We start from the raw sequence: 21,266 nt of genomic DNA on the forward strand, positions 1-21,266 counted from the left end.
CATCTACGGCTCTTCGCGAATAACCGGTTACGAGACGAGCTGAAGAGGTTGCTCGCGAAGTAGGATGAGAGGCTCTCGACGTAAGGCCACATGTTGAAGGGGTGGCAAATACTTATGGAATATTTAAGGCGCGTGTGCAAGCACCTTAGGATGCTGCTTTTATGGGGAGTTCCGGCGCCGGCGATGTCGGCGGCGTACCGGGGATTTTAGGTCGAGATGGTAACCGCCTTTCCCAGCCTCACCAAGCTCGAGTTGGCGCTCGAGCGATAGTTGTATCACCGCCTCATGTTCATGATAAGGGAGAAATCCTTCATAACATCTGGTAGAACGATAGGGCTGCTCGTAATGTATGGCTGAATGAACTTGTACAAGGTGCCCAGAAACTTACGCTTGGCCTCACACTGCACCCAGCTGACCAGCTCTCCGCCCGGGGTGGGCCGGTGGATGCCTCGAGGCTTGCAGTGCCAGCTTAAGTAGGCCCGATAATCTTTGTTGCCCTGGAAGACATACATGTTAAGCTCCGGCTGAAGCTAAACGAAGGAGAAACGAGCCTTCAAGCGAGGATCGCGGAACCCCGGCAACGAGTTGGAGTGCAGCTGCCACTACCTGAAAACTAACCTAGTAAGCAGCTTGTTAGCACCGGCAGCTCAACGTTTCTAGTGCGGTTGCTGGGGGCGTAGCTAGTTGGTTGCCTCTCTATAGGAGAAAGGTATTTACCTACTACGAACAGTAGTAGGGAGCTGCTAGAGAAAACAGAAACTAAACCAGCTGAGTTTCATATACATAGTCCAAATCCAAAATACAAAGCTACTCGCACTGGCGAGTTAGGTCCACTATGTACATAAACTCGAAACAAAACATCTACCTGCAGTAGGGGCACCTCTAGCTCAGCACGTCGGGTAGGGCTCTAACTCGCGACGCCCTTGCCTCGATCCTGGTCCGCAGACGGCGCAGTAGCCGAAACCTGTGGCTCTGCAAAACAGGGGTAACAACTGGGCGTGAGAACTACTATAAAAACAAGTAGTCCTCAGTGGGTACCGCCCAAAACAACATCGGTCCACCCACTAAGTCTACAGGAGGGAGCAAGAATAATAGGAAAAGCAGGAAACAAACTCAACCGCTACAAATCACTATACTATCATGCTCTACACTAACCAACTGTAGGAAATGTCAAATCTGACCCAATCCAATCGGGACTGTAGACATACCCGTCCCTGGGACTGTGAACACACCCGTCCCTGCCCCGTTGCGACTATCGGACTCTATCCACACTAACTGGTCCGTGGAGAGCAAGTCCAACTGGCATGAGCGACACCAACGCAAAAGCACAAGCCTGACTCCGGAGTGGCACTCGTGGGCGCTACCCAACCGAGTATGCAGCGTATCTCTGTCGAGCTCAATCAGGCTCCAACTAGCCAAAGTCAAGTAATCGACTCAAACTGGTCTAACAACCAACAGGTAACGTGCCCTCGGCACAATCTGACGCCAAAAAGGCGATACGGGTCCACCGTCAACTCTGACGGCACCCAACAGTCCGAAACGACCTGAACGACCCTGTAAAAATCCACTCGGCGAACCAGCACGAGTGTAAATACATTCTAAACTACCTGGAGTACTCGTCTCGAAGAAACTGCGACAGTACAATTTTCTAACGGCTCCTAGAGCTAAATCAGGTAGTTAAAACTGGTGACAGGTCCAAATCGCAGGTTTTCTCCTAATTCAATTTCCAAGTCCAACATGTATAATTTAAATAATTATAAAGCCTGCTCAAAATTCAGTTCTCACATTCAAGCACATAACCCATGAATTTGAGCTAAACTAGATTACCAAATTCCGATCTATACATGTCGACGATTATGAACTTAGGAGTCGAAACCGATGTAACCCACCTCAAGTGCAATTTCCTGGCAGCGAACTCAGCCTCGGCCACCTGCGATGCTGCTGGATTCCTCAGGGACCACCTAGACCGGTCGCCGAGCTAAAACGACCAAAACATCACAAATCTGCCTAAGTTCACAGCAGCTGAAAGAGACCAAGTTTCGACCAAGATAACCTCGTCCAAAAATTGCAAGTGAGGGCTCCGTGGAATCCTCTCGCAGTCTAGAATCCAATGAACCAAGTTTCGTCGCGATCCGACGCTCCTACGCGGAGAACGAGCCGAAATACTAACAGTCGACGGTAGATTCTGCGAAAACAGCACTTAAGCTCAAATCAACGATACCCGAAGTACTCGGAGCAATTGCGACCAAAAATGCTCACCTCAACAGCGACAATCCTCGGCGCGATGTCCAGGACGGCGAAGACGCACCCTCGCCCGGCCTCTTCGCAATGCCCCGGCAACAAACGCTCGCTCGAACGGCTCGCGGCGCGACGTCGGCGAATCCCCGGCTCAACCGTGCTCCACCTCTACCAAGCTTAGAGAGAGAGAGAAAGAAGAAAGCACAAAAGCCTTCTCTCTCTTCCTCTGCTCGGTTTCCAACTGATGTAGAGAGAGAGGGAAGGAATCGTTACAAACGAGGGAGAGAAAAGACCAAAACACCCTCTCACCTACCCTGGTGTACCGGTACACGGGATTGCGTACCGGTACAGGAAGCAACCCGAGAGCAGATTACGCGGCATCAGTATAGTGTACCGGTACACCATGATGGCTGTACCGGTACAACAAGCAGGAAAATCTGCCATTTCGCAGATTCTTCGCTGAAGGCTGCTCTCGCGTCCGACGGAGTCCGTTTTACGTCTATTTGACGCCAACGCGACTTGGGCTTGTCCCGACACTCTCCAGAGCTGTCGACAAGCCTCCACAGTCAAACACCAGGGATCTCACAAATGAATTGAGCTCTTATATTTTTAAAAGTACCAAGTCATTGGTGCTTGTAAGTTTTTGGTCATTGGATTAAGGGATGTGCGGTTAGAATGATGTGGGCCCCCTAAGATTGAGTGGGTGGTTGGTTGAATAGTATAATCTAACGAATAAAAATGATCAAAGGTATAGATCTAACGGTAAAAAATTTACAAGCACAAAGTGTTTGGTGCTTGTACAAACACCATAGCGAGATTCTATATTAATTGACTAAAATATTATGTACCCGCTGCAAACCGCGGATCCTATACTAGTTATCTCTAAATATATAGATTATACAATCCAACCCTTCGAGGGAATGTGATGGGTTTACCAGCCAAGTGAGGTGAATAGTGAAAAAAGCTCCCATTTATTTGATTGGCGGGCGTAGAATATACACCCTTTTGGGGTGCACTAACAGCAGGATGACGTGGTGGACCGAGCCCACGCAAGGATTGCCGGACGCGGCGGCGGGGCAACGCGCGCAAATGAGGAAACCGAACATTCGAATTCCACTGAGAAAGGAAAAACGCCACTTTTGGAAACCCCAACCCAAATCAAAATCTCTCAAATTTTTAGTTATATATTCGAGATATTTTCGCTACAATTTCTTTATTATTGTTTTTTTTCTGTTAGATTCAGTTACAAAAATCTCAAACACCCCGAAATTCCTTTCATAAATAAATCGAAAAGCGGGGGAACGAAGAGGGAGGGGAGAGAGGGGGAGAGAGAGAGAGAGAGCTCGAGGGGGTTCAACAATGGCGAAGATCGAGGCGAAGCTCCTCATCGACAAGACGACGAACAAGGTGGTGTACGCGGAGACCGACGAGTGCTTCGTCGACACCCTCCTCAGCTTCCTCACCCTCCCACTAGGCAAGATCGTCGTCCTCCTCAACCCTAACCCTAGCCCTACCCCTAGCCCCAACCCTAACCATAGCCCTAACCCTAACCCTAACCCTAGCTCCGCCTTCCCCATCGGCTGCATTGGCAATCTCCACCACAGCGTCGATCGCCTCGACCCCGGCTTCTTCCGCACCCAAGCGTGCCGCTCCATGCTCCTCTCCCCCCGCTCCGCCGCCACCCCCGCCGCCATGGAGCATGCGATCGAAGCCCTAAGGATCGACCCAGACCAGGATCGGCGACGGCGATCGGTCCACGTGTGCCCGGAGTGGACCTGCGCCACCGGGGACCACAAGAGCTACAGCCTTGCCCCGCACACGCTCTGCTCTTGTGGGCGCGTCATGTCTAAGAGGGCGACGGTAGTTGGCGGGGGCGATGGCGACGGCGACGGCGACGATGGGGTTTTCGTGAGGGGGAAGGGGGTTAGGTATATCGTCACAGATGATCTCCGTGTGATGAAGAGTTGCGCATCGAATTGTTTGGCGCTGCTGCAAAGGCTCGGGATCAAGAGCTCAGGTGCTCTTCACCATAAGAACGTCAAGATCGGGAGAGATGAGGTACTGCTTCGATTTTGATTTGGACTTGTCTGATCTTAATTCTATGTAGTGTTAGATGGTAAGATTTGGATCACTAATGCGTTCTTTAGATTAAACATGTGGTTTGGCTATCAAATTCTGAATTTTGAAAGTATAAAAGTAGTTCAACAAACAAAAATAATGTGATTAGAACTAATATTGTCGTCGCCACCACAGCTACTGTCATCACCTCTATTCTACTGCCGTTGATATTTGTTAACCATTGGAACTGCCGTGACCGACATCACTAGTCTAAGCACTTTATTAAACAGCTCGCCATGACATTTTTAAATTCGGCGGCACTATTCCACCGTTAAGCCACCCACTCCCGGGGCCAGTTGGCGAACACTACCAATACCACCACCGCTGCCATCACTTCTAACACTACCCCCACACTTCCGATCACCGCTATATCTGCTTCTTAACTTACCATGACCACGACCACCGCCACCACCTCCAAGATTTTTATCACTTTCCCTAGTAAAGATCTTATTCCATACAAAAGAAAAACATTGATTTGATTATAAACCACTTTATCCCGAACAGGTGAATTCAACTACAAGTCCAATTCACTTGAATTATTTTCAGTTACTTTCCAAATTTTGTTGCAAACAAGGGTATAGGGTAAGGATATGTGAAACAAATTTTAATCCAACTTTAGTGTACAGTGCATTGAATTGCGATCTAATCACGACCCTACTATTTTAGGTTTTGAAGCTACTTAAGCAGTCGCTAATCTCCACGACGCCTTTGTCTGATGTCTTTGTAAGTAACTGGTGGGCCATGCTTAATCAACAAAAAGTATCATCTAAAATGCATTATTTCAGAGCACCAACTGCTGCAAAATCAATATCCTCAGCGGCAACCACTAAATCACAGGAAATAAGAATAACAGTTCTTCAGAATAAGTCGACGAATAAAGTGGCTTATGCCGAAGCAGGGGAGGACTTCTTGGACCTTATATTCAGTTTCTTGGTGCTGCCGCTTGGATTGGTAATAAAGCTCCTGGCTGGAAGCAGTTCCATTGGATGTATCGACAACCTTTATCACAGCATAGACGAACTAAGTGTCTGCTATGAGTGCATCAAGTCGGAGGAATGCAAGTCCGCACTGATGTCGCCCAAGCTCCCGCCCCATTTTAGTGTTGAGAAAGGTTTATTGAATGTTGAAGAAGCACCAGCTCAGGTGTTAACATTTATTTCGTGCGAGGGTTGCTGCAAAAAAGGGTCATCTGATCCTCAGGACAAAGCAAAGAATCTTTGCTCAAAATCGAACAAATGCACAGAAACGGTTGCTCTAACAGTTGTTAATCCAAAAAGATCCATTTTATCAGAGGAAATTGCACAGAAGCCTCTAACAACAGCGGAAAGTGGGGGAGGGTATGTGAAGGGGCCGATGAGATTCTTGGTCTCAGATAATTTGGGCGTGATGCCGTTTTGTAGCATCGACGGCTTGGATGCTGTGAGGGACTCAAAGGGAAATATCGATGATCTAGAGGTGGTAAAGGTCAATGTAGGCCCGGGAGAGGTAATGTTTCGTTTCTTTTTAACACTTCTTTGCAGTTGCAACTATTGTTGATTTAGATGGATAAAAACATAGTTTAGAAAATGGGCTTTTACATTTATCTCTCTCTGCAAACACAGCTATTTACATATATATATGTTTCATTGTAAACTTTGAACTTTCATATACTCCTCAAAAAATGCTCATTCTGATAGAAACAGCCTTATTTTAAATTGGAGAGTTATCCAATTCATAGGGTAGATGGTTTAGTATCTGGAAAGGTAAACCTTTTTCTTTAAAAAAAAGAAATTCCTGAAAAGTTACTTTTGCAAGTGTCTATATGTAGGTTTTTGGAGGGCGTATATGAAAATACCGAGGTATATACATAGATAATATAACAAGAATATTTATGTGAAGGATTTTCTAAAATTGGCGAGAGTATGCATGTGAGGACGATAAAATAGTCACTTGTCTTCTTGTTTGGTCCTTTTCCACATTCTCCAATTTTCCAGTGTGCTGTTAAAATTGCATTCAGAACCAACCAAAATTCTAGTAGATGGTAGTTTTAGTATTTTGAACCTTCTTCGAGTTTGAAACTTGAAGAAGCATCAGGCAATTTTGAATTTAACTCTTGTTCCTACTATATCTCTTTGTTACGAAGACTGATGATTTTCAAGTAAACTTTGGATTTTATTTCTCTGTCTTGCAGGCTCTAGACCTGCTGAAAGCTTCTTTGGTTTCCCATAGAGCTCTAACTGATGCCTTCCTTTCTGGTCACTCCCAAGCACAATGAAGTTTAATGCTAAGTATCAAAGATGAATAGTTATTTCCTATTCTTTTTCCATTTCCTCAGTTCGCTTTCTTTTCATTAGGTGTATTGCCTTTGATTTTTCCTAGTAATACTCTTTATTAATGGCTCTGAGACTTTCTCTTGAGTTGGTTAGATGCCATAGGAGCTTTTATTTCTTTTATTTATTGGAAGGGCCCATAGGATTAGTTTGTTTTAATTGTACGAACAAATATTTTTTCTACGGCATTTAATCCTCTCTCTCAGCTTCATTTTTTTTTTTTAATTTCTTTTGAGATGCTCTTTGGATGCAAGATAGTAATCACTGCTCATTTTGTGAAAACTGGGTTGCTTTTCCAAGGTAAATTATATGAGATTTGGACGTGTTGGTAGAATTTACGAGTTCGCAGCGAAATAAGTTAACTTGAAAATGAGTTTTTATTCCTTTTTTTTTTTACTTTCTTATTTGTGTTAGTTTCCTGGATTATTTATCTGCGTATCAAAATGTAAAATGAGGTGAATCGTACACTTCTAGGCTTTTTCAAGCATCTAGTACATTTCTAGGTTTCACTTCTAATACTAATACTAATGTTGAATAAATAACAATGTACAAGAAGCTATTCTGAATGAATTTTTGTAGCCCACCTTTTTTTCGGTCTTCTTTCAGGTTAAATTGGAATAACTCATTGACCTTAAACTTTTTCCCTATTTTTAATTTAGTTTAGTGAAGTAATTAATTTCATTCACAAGAAGTTTTTCACTTGCTTTTCGGATAGAATGCAGCCAATTTTGATTTATTATTCGCACTCGAGTTTGGAGGTCTCCAAGCTCCATTAAGTGACTTCTTGCTATAGCATAATTGTGTTTTTTACTCTTGCTCTTTTTTTTTTTTTCTTTTTTCTTTTTTTTTTTAAACTTTCTTTCTAAGATTTTTTTTTTTTCTTGTACACTACTTTCTTACTTTGAGATTTTTCACTCTTGCTTTATGGCTTTATGTTAGCCTGCATTAGAGAATTGTCGTTGGAATCTACCTATACTTTTTATGCGGTTTGTATCTAGATCAGTAATATTTCAATAATCCTTCATAATTTCAATATTTGAATAATCCTTCATAATTTTTTGTTAAATATGTTTAAGTTGTCGCCATGGAACTCAAGACTTAGAAGTTTCAAGAGGTGTTATCGAAGTGGAATAATCATGCATTTTCAATTAGTATGCATATTCAATACCATGGGTTAGTAGTAGTTTTTCATACCCATTTATATGAAAACATTATACATATTAGAGATCTCTAATGTAAGATTTTGGAGATATGGTGTAAATGCATCTATACACTAATGTTAAAATTAGTTAGAAATCTCATTTATAATACTCTTTCTATTCAGCCTCTAACGATCTCATCAAATCTCTAAGATCTTGAGTACAATGTGACAATTAATATCACACTTTCCGCCGACAAATTGACTATAATACAAAATATAACCATCCAATTTGTTAATACTAATAACTCGTTGGGCTCATACTATCGATCCAAAATGTTTGAGCCTAGAGCCTAGTTATTAGAACTAGAGTCCTTGATTCTTATATTTTCATTCATAACTCCTTGGCTATCTAATGTGGGACTAGTATTACTAGGGTACGATAATTTTTTTGATCAATTCGAAGTCTAGTTGCTTCACATTTTACAAAGTAGCTTGGGCTAACTGATTACCTATTTGTTACGGACGGATTGAGATCTTGTAACCCTTTGAGTAGCTTCTGATGGAATTGACTCTGGCAAGCCCGATAATGGCTTAACTAGCCAAAAATCTGACGACTTTTTGTTCTTTTTCGTGAGAGATTCAAGCTTTAATTGCAAGATAAATTGAGAGATTCAAGCTTTAATCAACTCTTGCAAGTTGATGGTCTTCGTTGAGTACCATGAGGTTAAAATAAATAGGACTTAAATATAGTTTCATCCCACTAACAACTAAAATAAGACTACACTGCACTATTAAGACTACACTGCACTAATACTATAAACATACAATATATAGTAGTGGTCCACATCGGATGGAATAATAATTTCGATCAGTTTATATGAAGCCTACACGCTAATAATAATAACTAGACTAAGCATTTTGGGCCGGTGCTTTGGGTCCAATGAGTTATTGTTGCTAGCGGGGCTGATCGTTGCAATTGGTATCAGAGCCGAATACCAGCTGAAAGTGTGAGAGCTAAGTGCTATGTGGGGCAAAGTGCTGCACCAACGGACCCGTAGGAGTCACCTCTAGAATCTCACATCGTCTGGTAATTCTGGTCCTGATCTGTCTATCGGTGATCTAGTTTGGACCCGACAGAACGTAAGGGTCTAAATAGGGAGAGTTTGTAACGCTCCCAATAGTCCCATATCAGATGAGATACTGATTCTGATTAGTTTATATGAGACCTATACGTTAATAATAATAACTAGGTTAACATTTTGGACCGATGGTTTGGGCCTAACGAGTTAGCGGGTCGGGTCGTTGCACAAATGTCACTAACATTCCTTCATCCAAAACAGGTGAGAGCCCCAGCCAATAGATTAAAACTTCACTATTGATCCAATCACTCGAAAAAGAGAAGATCAACCGGTGCTTTAGGATTCGTGCATTCTAGAAAAATGTGACTCCTATCTTTTGGGACGCATCCGTAAAGAGAGTCGCTTGACATATGCGAGATTGTATTAGCCAAATCATCTCCAAACCAACGCAAGATTGTATCTTTGTTCCAAGCTCCCCCTAATCAAGTGAGCATCTTTAATTTTTTACCAAACTTAACACTCCACATTAATAAAAAGTACGCATTCTATTAAGAGGAGCATTGAAGAGCCAAGGAGCACAAGAAGAATCAAGGAGCTGTAATAGCCATCACCAATAAGTTTCCTAGTGCCCAAATTATTCTTCTCCATATAACTCATGATGTGATAGTCATAAAAAAGACGAGAGAAAACGCTCTATTCTCGTATTAGTAACCTTTCCAAGAGTGAAAAAATTTTATATCTAGATCTCACAAGGAAAACCCAATTAGGGGTAAGGGTGGTAATCCAGCTCGCCGTTCGTGAGCCGATTCATATTCGACTCGAAATGAGTTCGAGATCGAATCGCTCGTTTAATAAACGAGCCGAGCACGAGCTGAAATTTTCAGCTCGTTTAATAAACGAGCTGAATACGAGCTGGGGTCAGCTCGTTCGTGTTCGGCTCGATAACGACTCGAATACATATATTTTATATTTATATGTATAAATTAATAATTATATATGCATATATATAAATTTTTATTATTTGATATTTCGCCGAACCTAAATATAAAATCCAACTCAATTATAAAATAATTTATTTATATGTAAAATTTTAATCATTAAAACAAAGTATAACATATAAGATCTTATAAATTTATTTTATATATATATTCTTTCTATCCTTTTAAAATCTTATTCATAAGCCAGCTCGTATTCGGCTCGTTACTAAACGAGCCGAACATGAGGAGCCAGGTCGTACAAGCCGAAAACACAAGCCAACCCCAACTCGCTCGTGTTCGGCTCGTTGACACCCCTAATTAGGGGTGGCAATCCTGTCAAATTCTTGCGAACGAAAAAAAATTTCTATCGTCCCCGTCCTCACGGGGATCTTCTTCCCCCGCGTGACTCCGCGAATTTTTTTAAATGCAATAAATTAATTTTTATAAAATTTTATAAAATTTAATTTTATTCTAATTCTAATCACCTTACGTGTTATTGAATTATTAAGTTTATTTTTTTCTTTCAATGTCAAATTTTTAAGTGTGACTCATCAAATTACTAAAATTGTATATCAATAAAATATTATTTAAGTTTAACTAGTATATTGTCTAAAAAACTAAATATGTTAAAATATTTAATTAAATTTAAAATATATTAAAAATATTAAAATTAGTTTTCTATGTTTATAAATAAATTAATAATATAATACATTATTGGACCGGGTGGTGAGTAATATCCCCGGCCCCGACCCGTCCTATCCTAATCTTAATACATAAAAAAAAGGGAAAACTTCAAAAACCCCCCTGTGGTTTCGTGCATTCTCACTTTGCTACCCTGTGGTTTAAAACGTATCAATTTGCCCCCCTGTGGTTTCGTTTTTATCTTTTTGTTATCAATTTTATTATTATTATTTTTTTAAATCAGTGACAAAGTTAAAATTAAAGGATACTAAAATGACTATTCGATAAATATAGATGGTTATCTGAAGTTTTTTGTATATAATTTAACGAAATATTAACGAAAAAGCTTCCGAAAAGATAAAAATGAAACCACAGGGGGGGTAAATTGATACGTTTTAAACCACAGGGTAGCAAAATGAGAATGCACGAAACCACAGGGGGGTTTTTGAAGTTTTCCCTAAAAAAAAAAAAAAGGTGAATGGAAAGGAACCAATGGGGATGTGTAGAATCCTGTGGAAAGTATTTCTAAGGGATAAATCAACCCAGGCAAATAGATGTTGAACTTAGTAAGTGTCAATTTATGGTTAGTGAGATTCTCAATAATTTCCCAGCACGTTGTCAATGGTCGAACAATCATTTCTAGTAGTTTTGGTAACAGCTAAAAGATTATTTGTGATACTCCACTTCTCAAAAGATCACTTATCTTATAATCATTTTAGTCTTTGGCTCGCTCAACGGCTCAACCCTCTTAATCTGTTGGATTTACCTACAATTCAAAATTTTATAACTAAATTAAGAGATTTTGTACTACTTGTAGTATCTCAGGTATTTGGTTGCCCACGAGATTTCAGCATCTGAGATTTGTCGACATATTTATAGAGTGTCGGAACAAAGTCCGAGTCGTTTTGGCGCGAAATAGACGCAAAACGGACTCAGTGTGACGCGAGAACAGAGTTTGATATTGAAGTCTGCAAAGTGCAGATTTTAGTATTGAGTACTGGTATTATACAGGGCAGTACCGGTACCCCAGTGTATTTTTTTGAACTGTTGCTCTCGGGTTGCGATAATTGATGCTGAGTACCAGTACAGCATCGGACTAGTACCGGTACTCCTGATAGGATGTGGAGTTGGTGAAGGGTATTGTAGACATTTTTGTTGGTGGATAAGATTGCCACCTAACTTTCTCATCCTTATCAACTTAATTAGCTGAGAAAATTACACTTCTCATTTTCTCTCTAATTTGATCGTGTGCATGGTGGAGAGTGCTACTCTAGCTTGGGAGATTTTTGACGTTGTTTCGGATGGCCGTTTGAGTGTGCGTGCGTTGTAGTTACGTTGTTGGAGGCCGGGCGAGCGCGTGATTTCCTCTCCTTTCGATTTCTTGCCGTAGTTGGACGAGCTTTTTGAGGTGGGTTGAAGTTTACCAAAATCGCCAGAATACCTCCTAAGTGTTATAGCGTCGACATGTATCGTTGCTTATTTTTCTTGCTAGTACTCAAATTCATGGATTATGCTTAAAATCTGAATTTGGAGTTAAACTAGTAGTATCACTTTACATGTTGGACTTGGAATTGACTTAGAAGAAAACTATTAGAATCTACACTGTCACTTTCTTAAAATTACCAGATTTAGCTTTAGAAACTATGGTTCATTTGTATCATCGCTATTTGTATGCGGTGGATATCTAGAATAGTGTAGAATGAATTTACGCTCGTGATGGGATGCCGAGCTTATTTTACAGTAGTGTGTTAACTGTTTTGGACTGTCGAGTGCCATCGCGGTTGACGGTGGACCCAGTTTACTGTTTTTGCATCGGATTGTGCCAAGGGCACGTGAGTGTTAGTTGTAGGACCAGTTAGACCCATTTACTTTGATTATAGCCTGTGAGAGCCTGATTGAGCTCGGTAGAGATACGCTTGCATACTCGGTTGGGTAGCGCCCACGAGTGCCATTCCGGAGTCGGGCTTTCTGCGTTTGCGTTGTTGTTATTGTGTCCTGATTGGACTCGCTCTCCACTGATGACCCAGCGTGGTGGTGGTTAGTATAGCTTTGGCAGGCGGGACGGATGCGTTTATCGTTCCTAGTGAGATTGGGTCAGAGATTGCATTCTGTTTATATCTACAGATAGTTAGTATTGATTGGCTATAGTATAGTGGCATATAGGTGTAGAGTTTTCCAGCTTCCTTTACTATTCTTGAGCATATTTTCTGTAGACTTAGTAGGTGAGTTGTTGAGGTCGGTAGCGGTACCCACTGAGAATTACTTCTTTTTACAGTAGTTCTCACACCGAGTTGTTGACTCCTTTTTGCAGATCCTTCTTCTGTGGCTGCTGCTGTCGCTGATACTGATCGTGGAAAGGGAGTCGTGAGCTAGATCCCTTCCAGTTTTATTTCTGTTCTAGAGGAGTACCAACTACAGGTAGTTTTGATTTTTGGTTCATATACATACTGATGTTGGATACTCGCTGGAGCGAGTGATGTTTGTATCCTGGAGACTATGTATGTATAGTGAACCTGATGGTTATTTATATTTGTTTACAGTTCTGTTAGTAGCTCTATACTCCTAGCTGTAGTTTTGTATGATTACAGGTACAGTTACAGTTATCGCTTTGTATATAGAGGAAATTCTTTTGTATACGACGGGTCTGTTGGCGTGTCCGAGAAAATGTGGTAATTTGGGGCGTGACACTACTATATCTTATATATAAGATAATTACAAATTATGGGTGGTGTCAGTCATCCACATACATGAGATGCCATATCATGATATTCCTATAAATTAAAAATAAAAAAAAATCATGGAGTATTTTTTAAAATTTAACAAGTAGATAGGAATCTAGGTGGTCAAAGAAACAAGTCACAGAAAGAAGTTCACCTTGTTTGATCCCACACCCGCGCAAATCTAGAATTGTTTTTATTAAGAGCAATGCTGCTATGCACCAAAAAGATCTCGGCCCTTAAATTTTTTAAAATAAATGGTAGAGATGTCATTTATTTAAGAGGGTGACTGACTTTTGTTGCCATAGGTACCAGTCACCCTTCTACCAAAGGTAAATTATTTCCTCATATATAAAATTAGTATGAAGGGCTTTTTTTGTAAATTTCTATTTTCATTCCCATAATGCTCTTCTAGTAATTTGGTAAGATATCCTATTTTATTCTTAAAAACTTTTCACCCACAGATATTTTTCTCGAAGTTATTTTACCCTTTTTTTTCTTTGTTGATAGAGAAATCCATGTCGGATCTACATTTAAATCTAAATTTAAAATTTAATTTTAATCAATATTTTTAAACTTTAATGTTGTTTTTACTATCGAATGAACAATTTGAATTTAATTTTAAAATAGAAGCCTTTAGTTTAAATAAATAATAAAAATTATGTTTATAAATACACAATTTAAAATAAGTTAATATATTTGAAATTTCGTGTCGTTTTAATATCAAATTTACAATTTGAATTGAAATATACTATTCATTTAAACATAAATTTTTCGTTCTAAAAATTTAAATTAAAATTAAATTTGAATTTAATGTACACAATTATAAAGTTTAAATAAAGGTTTATTACTTATCAAATTAGCACTTGAATTTAATTTAAAAATAGAAGCCTTTAATTTAAATAAATAATAAAAGTTATGTTTATAAATACAACATAATTTACAATTTAAAATAAGTTAATATTTGAAATTTCGTGTCGTTTTAATATCAAATTAACAATTTGAATTGAAATATACTATTCATTTAAACATAAATTTTTTTGTTTTACAAATTAAAATTAAAATTAAATTTGAATTTAATGTACACAATTATAAGGTTTAAATAAATGTTTATTACTTATCAAATTAGCACTTTCTAATTTGGTAAGTAACAAAATTAAATAAGGAAACAAATATTTGTATAGGGTTAATCAAATTTGGTAATTAGCTTGTATTTGTTTTCCCATATTACCCTTACGAATGGTAACCTGTTGAGCAGGTAACTATTATGCAAAAGTCAATCTCGCCCCTCAAATATGAACAGCTAGATTTAATTTAGTCGGTGTATTGAAGCATTTCTCTTTTATTAATAGCCTTAAAAAATATTATAATTATAAAAATAGTTCTTTAAAAAATTTATTTACAAAACTAGGTCTATAAAGTGAATAAATTATCCATTTTTAAATACAGTAAGTCATTCACCATTTTTTTCAAAGGATTAAAATTATTTTTAGCGTTTAATATTATACATCTTTTAAAGTTTGAATGTAGAAAATATATAAGCTAGGATAAAAGCGGTAAATCATTCACCGTTTTTAGAAAGCGGCAAATAATTCAATGATTTTATCAACCTGTTTTTACAAATAAATAAAAATTTTGAATGATTATTTTTATATTTAAAAAATTTTGTAGGCTTAGTAGCACAAAAACTCCGCCAATCTGTCTAGTTGGGTTACCATTAGTAAAATAATAATAATAATAATAATAATTAATGGGAGAAGAGATGCGCAATGAGATTAGGGGTGGCAATCTAGCTCGCTGTTCGCAAGCTAGCTCGTGTTCTGCTCGAAATAAACTCGAGATCGGCTCGCTCGTTTAGTAAACGAGCCGAACACGAGCTGAATTTTTCAGCTCGTTAAATAAACGAGCCGAACACGAGCTGGGGTCAGCTCGCTCGTGTTCGGCTCGATAACAGCTCGAATACATATATTTTATATTTATATAATTTATTTAATTTATATTTTTATATATAAATAAATAATTATATATAATATATATTTTTATTATTTAATTTTTAGCAAAATAAAAATATAAATGCGAGCTTAATTATAAAAAGACTCATTTATATGTAAAGTTTCAACTATTAGATCAAAGTCTAATGTATAAAATTTTATAAATTTATTTTTTATATATATTTAATCTAATTCTTTTTAATTTATTGTTCGTTGGTCAGCTCGTGAGCCAGCTCGTGTTAGGCTCGTTAATAAGCGAGCCGAACACGAGCTGAATTTTTCTGCTCGATATCTTAACGAGCCAACTCGTGTTCGGCTCGATTAATAAACGAGCCGAACACGAGCACGAGCCGACCCCAGCTCGCTCGTGTTCGGCTCGTTTACAGCCCTAAATGAGATCCCATCAATTCAGATGGAAGGATAATTCATCAAGCAAAAAATAGATAAGATAGCATTTTAGAAAATTATGTCATAAGCCTTCTCCATATCATATTTGATAAAGATATAGGTATCGATATAGGTATCGCCTCTTTATATATTCTTAATTCTTAATAGAATGAATGATTTTATGAGCCAAAATGATATTGTCGCTAATATTTCTATCAACAATAAAAGTATTCTATTCAAATACGATTAGATTAGAAATAAAATTTTTCATTCTATTTACCAGTAACTTTTCGGGGTTTAATTTATTAGGAATTAGGGCGATAAAGTTTGCGCCAATTAGAATAAAATAATTGAGAAAATAAAAAGTTATCAAAAATTTTAAATTATTTGATCCATGTAAATTTAAAGTTTCGTGAAGTTTAATGTACCTTATTATTAAATATAATTAAACAAATCTAAATTTAAATCTTTCTCATATTTTATATACTCTATAAATTCTTTCATATTAAATTATTTTTTTATAATTTTTAACTCACCATCTTGATTAAATTTATAATAAGAATTTTAAAATATTAATTAATTTTTTGAAAAATAATTTTCATTTAATTAAAATAAAATGGCTGAAAGAGATAATAAAAGTTATCGAATTTTTTTAAAATATGTGAAACATATCACTTGTTAGAAGAATGGTAATTTTGTAAATGACGTTTAAGCTTAATAAAATTTATTTGAAACTTATTATGTACCTTATTAATAAATTAGCTTTTTATATTAAATAAGAAAACCTAAATTTAAATCTTTTCATATTCTCTATTAATCAATATGTTTGTGAAAATCTAAACTCAGGTCTTTTCACATTCTCTTTTATTTTATTACACTTAAATATCTCTGTGACCTTTCACATACTCGAGTTGTAAATATTCTTCTTTTTTTTTCACATTATATAAACCTCTTTCAACATTTCACCCATAATACTCCACTCATGACCCTTCTCTTGTGATTCTCCAGGTCACATCTATTCGCCTCTATAAACTCTATTATTATAACTCATTCCACTACAGCAAAGTTAATTAGGGTGACTGAGTTTTAACATGACATATATTGTGTTCCTCAGTCACCTTACCATTGAATCAAATTGGTTGGGTCTACACCTTTATTTTATTGGGCTTTTGGATTGGTGAAGTTGCGATTCGACTGTAAGTCAAGTTTGTTAAGAATAAAAATGTTAATCTTGTCGTGAAGATACTGAGAAGATCCAACCTATGACTAGATGGTGAATCTTCCTGGCAATATATATACCAACCAAACTGTAATTACGTCAATTCAAATGTTCCCTCGGATGAAAATCGGCCTTTGCAATCTGTAGCATATATTCCTCAATTGTTATGCACATGTCTTCAAATTAAAATTTTCTTGTAGCTCTCTGCATTTTTTTTTTTTTTTTTTCGGCTTATGTTGGTTCACTGATTGTTAATTAGAATTATGTAATCGATTACATCATCTTTTCTTTTTAGTACAGGTAAACCTTTAATTTGCAAATTAACTAGCTAGCAAACATGACCAGCACCACAAAGCTCAGTGTGAAGCTCCTAGTCGACACCAAAGCCAACAAAGTGCTTTTTGCCGAAGCCGGAAAAGACGTGGTCGACTTCTTATTCAGCCTCCTCGCGCTTCCTGTAGGGACCATTATAAAGCTCATAACAAAGGAATCCATGGTCGGAAGCGTCGCAAACATACGTCAGAGCTTAGAGAGCCTCGACAGTACCTACTTCCTCTCCGACCAAGCCAAGGTCGACCTCCTCAACCCGAAGATATCAGTCCCTTCTCTCTCAGAAAATGGCGTACTCCTCTTGCCTACTTCTGCATCGTCGTCATTGATGGGTATGAATAAAAGGTACTATCGGTGTTCCTATAATTATAACTCCTCTTCTTGCTCCAACTATGTTACGCATGTTCGCGGGGCTCAATGCCCTTCGTGCGCCCAAAGGATGACAACAGAGCTGCAATGTGTTGAGCCCAACTCGAGCGGAGCGGTACAGGCCGTGGGTACTAGTAAAGGAGAAAATGGTTTAGGAGTTGTGAAGGGGGTGGTTACGTACACCATAATGGACGATCTCACCATCAGACCCATGTCAACTATATCAAGCATCACTCTGCTTAATACCTGTAATGTCAAGGACTTGAGCGTGCTCCAGGAGATGACCGTGAATCTCGGCATGGAAGAGGTTCCATTCTCCTATCTCTTTCTTTTTATCTTTCCTTGTTTGTTTCTTTTGCTCTTCTATCTCAAATATACATAGGCAAGTGATAAATTGCACTACTAGAACCTGAACCTTTATTAGCCAAGTTACATTTTGTTCTCCAGCTTAATTATAATTACCCTGGACATTTTTGTTTCACTTCACTCCTCATTTTAGATGAAAAATCATTGCCTTGTACACCTGGTTCAAATTCATCCGTATGTTGCGCGCGTGCACCACAGATCCATTGTTAAGAATTAATGTAATGTGCGAGGGTATTTCCGCCTAGTAGTTCAAGGTAGGTTGTAGCTAGGTTAATTAGTTCAAGCCCTTTAAAATGATATCAAAGCTTAGTTCACTACTTTCGTATTTTTGGTTAGCCAAGTTGCTGCGTGTTAGTAGCATGTAGCATGCGCATTGGGTTCGCCCCGCATACTAATCAAGAGAAGTTGAAAGTTGTGAAAAACAGCTTAATTATGAGAATAATATATGGCTCCAATGTGAAACTACAAAACTGTGTAGTGTCTGGATGAAATAGAATTAGCTATATAATTCTTCGTAGTGTCACTTAGCTTGTAACAAGACCTGTTTAATAGTTTTTCTATGTTAGAGGGATAGTCACAGAGAACCCAAATAGGACCTAGTAGTCCCATATTAAATAGAACATGAATTTTAGTCTGTATTTAGTGGGTAATAGTGTCTCCATCGGTTAACTTAAGCTTTTGGATTGGTTCAAGCCTGTTAACATCTATTAAGCCCTGCATCTTATATTTTTAATCTAACTGTGAGACATGAGATTAAGAGTCGATATATATACACATGCATGCACACGGTGCTAAACATGCACATGAGATGCACCAGGTGTAGGCAATAATTGTTGGGTTAATTGCCTCTTGGGCCCTCCAATTTGTATGACGTTTAACTGTAGTCCTCAACCTAATACTTTTTACAATCAGGATTTACGTACTCACCCTAATACTTTTTACAATCAGGTATAAGCAATATTAATTAATACTGTTTACTATTATATATTTCAATTTTTTTCTTCAATAGTAAATAAAGATACGGACCAAAATGTAATGCTGTCAAGAGTTAGGAGTGCTAAATGGAGAACTTAAAAGTTGGAGGACCAAAGTGAAACTTGGCTAGTAAGTTTAGTGACTGAGTGGTGCAATTATTAATTTACCCAACCAATCCATCTTCAACTGGGACGAGGCAAAGGTACGTGGATGGATTCGTTGAAGCTAACCCAAATTCAGTCAACTGTGAGGTGCGAATCTGAGTAGATTAAATGAACTCTATTAATAACATTATCATCCCTTGAAATTAATTTGTTTTCTTGGAATAGATAATTTTTGCAGTTTAATTTTCTCGCATTTATCGATCTTTATAAATATATATATATCAACTTGCGCAAATTAATAAACCGTCTATGTCGGCATTTTCGTGCAAACTCTTGAAAAGCCTTGCTTATTTGCACGGGCATCTTAATATAGTAGGGACATCTACGAGAAAGAGTTTGCATTGTGACGTATCCTAACAAGAGCATGTGCTTATATTAGTAAGATTTTCAAAAATACGCAAAAAATTATCAATTTTGCAGATATATTTGCAGAATTTTACATATTTTTAAGATTATGCGCGCAAAAGAAATCCATATATTTATATGTTTTAGACACATGGACAGGGTTTGCAGCTGCTGAAGGCATCTCTGCAGCCTAAGACTGTTCTCACTGACGTTTTCCTCGCGAAGAAGGCTGCATGATCGAGCGAGAGAGTCGATCGAATGGCGGCTTGGTTGAATGTTAGGTTCTTTTTTTGGTGGTTAATAATGCAGGCTCTTGCGCCAGCTTCTTTTGTGTCAATTGGACATGCTCATGCATGATATATATTATATATATGTGTGTTTGTTTTGTGACTACTTTAACTACACTTAGGGGCACTATAAATATAATATAATTAGATATGTGTGTAGTTGGAATACTGTTGCTATGTTTGCATTTTACTTATTTAGAGTGCTGAGACTATAAATATTGTGTTTAATTAATTGTGCCTGCTGTTGGTAAGATGCGTTTTAAGATCATTTTAATATGCATAAACTTGAATTAGCTCTCATGTGGTGTCAATGTATCTTTATTGTCTCGTACATAGGTCAAAAAGTTTAACTTTACTACTTTGTGGTTTTGTTTATAAATTAGAGCCAATCATTAAATAGGATTAGTGGTTCATTTTAGAAATCACTTTACTACTTTGTGGCTTTGTTTATAAATTAAAACCAATCATTAAATAGGATTAGTGGTTCATTTTAGAAATCACAGGGTTGCCAAGTACAAATTGTTAATCAGTCCTATAGTTTGTAACATGTATTACTTTACTTTCCTGTGATTTCTGGTTGCCCTTACTTAATGACCAATTCTTGCAGTGATATAAAGAGAAAATTATGGATAGTAATGTGCAACTTTTTTAAATCGTAAGGTCTAGGTCGAGATGTGCGCACTTCATTTTGAAAAATAGTGTTGTAATTTTGGAAACTGAATGAATGCTGTGAACTTAATTATGTTTCATTCGAGTTGAATGTTCAAGCTAGTAGCTGTGCTCTTATATATATGTATACATATCATGTATGTATGTATGTATCGGTTCTTGTATGTTACCACTTCGTTCGGGTGGAGGAGGTCTTACCCGTTAGGTGGGTTTGTGCGCGTGCCCGAGCAGACCCAAATTGGGTGGTCTCGGGGCATGACAGTACTTTTAACGACAAATATAGGATGAGATAAAATAAAACTTGAATTTAAAAACAACTTTAGTTCAACTTTGAAATTTCAACTTAAGTTTCAAATTGTTTGGACAATTTCACAATGTAAATTTGAATCCCAATTTAAATAGTAAACTAAAATTTAAATTATTATTATTCTTTGAGAGATAGGTAGCACGCCATCCGCTTCGTTTATTTCATTTAGAAATAAACTTAGTTAGAAATGCGAATCAATTAGGATTCGAACTTGAGATCTCGGATACCAACCATCAAGTCCTTTGCCACTGGCTCAAGAGACGGTCGGTAAAAATTATAAAGTTGCACTTTTTTCACTTAAAATTCAAATTATAAACTTGCACTTTTTTCACTTAAAATTCAAATTATAAACTTGCACTTTTTTCACTCTATCACTATCAAAGATTCTTCATTTCTCTTGGAGGCGCTCTCATCTTTTTCAGTTACAAAGGACACCAAAAGCCAAAACTTGCTCACCAAGTAAAGAGATTCTGTTGCTCTACTACCTAGCTTTTGTTGGGTAATTGACTTGATGAGGACCCACTGAGTCAAGGAGAACAAGATGCGCTCGGTTGTACTATTTATTTATTCTTTTGGTTAATTTCATACATGTTTCTA

The 21,266-nt window shown here is 37.7% G+C and overlaps 3 protein-coding genes across 3 annotated transcripts; 2 read left to right on the top strand and 1 right to left on the bottom strand.

The window, feature by feature from the left end:
- Positions 276-3,048, bottom strand: LOC109720113. The gene is made up of 7 exons (XM_020246998.1): positions 3,040-3,048; positions 2,260-2,406; positions 2,054-2,185; positions 1,890-1,978; positions 928-972; positions 641-740; positions 276-497 (listed from the first exon to the last, which is right to left on the bottom strand). Exons 1-7 carry the CDS (start codon positions 3,046-3,048, stop codon positions 276-278), a joined length of 744 nt encoding a protein of 247 aa, XP_020102587.1.
- On the top strand, positions 3,598-6,828 carry LOC109720114. Its single transcript, XM_020246999.1, has 3 exons — positions 3,598-4,296; positions 5,023-5,841; positions 6,527-6,828. Exons 1-3 carry the CDS (start codon positions 3,598-3,600, stop codon positions 6,608-6,610), a joined length of 1,602 nt encoding a protein of 533 aa, XP_020102588.1. The 3' UTR covers positions 6,611-6,828.
- Positions 16,801-19,791, top strand: LOC109720073. Its single transcript, XM_020246951.1, has 3 exons — positions 16,801-16,834; positions 17,158-17,863; positions 19,566-19,791. The coding sequence occupies exons 2-3, from the start codon at positions 17,195-17,197 to the stop codon at positions 19,641-19,643; spliced, it is 747 nt and encodes a 248-aa protein (XP_020102540.1). The 5' UTR covers positions 16,801-16,834; positions 17,158-17,194; the 3' UTR covers positions 19,644-19,791.

The sequence above is a fragment of the Ananas comosus genome, linkage group 14 (genome assembly GCF_001540865.1).
Source record: "Ananas comosus cultivar F153 linkage group 14, ASM154086v1, whole genome shotgun sequence".
Taxonomy (NCBI): Eukaryota; Viridiplantae; Streptophyta; class Magnoliopsida; order Poales; family Bromeliaceae; genus Ananas; species Ananas comosus.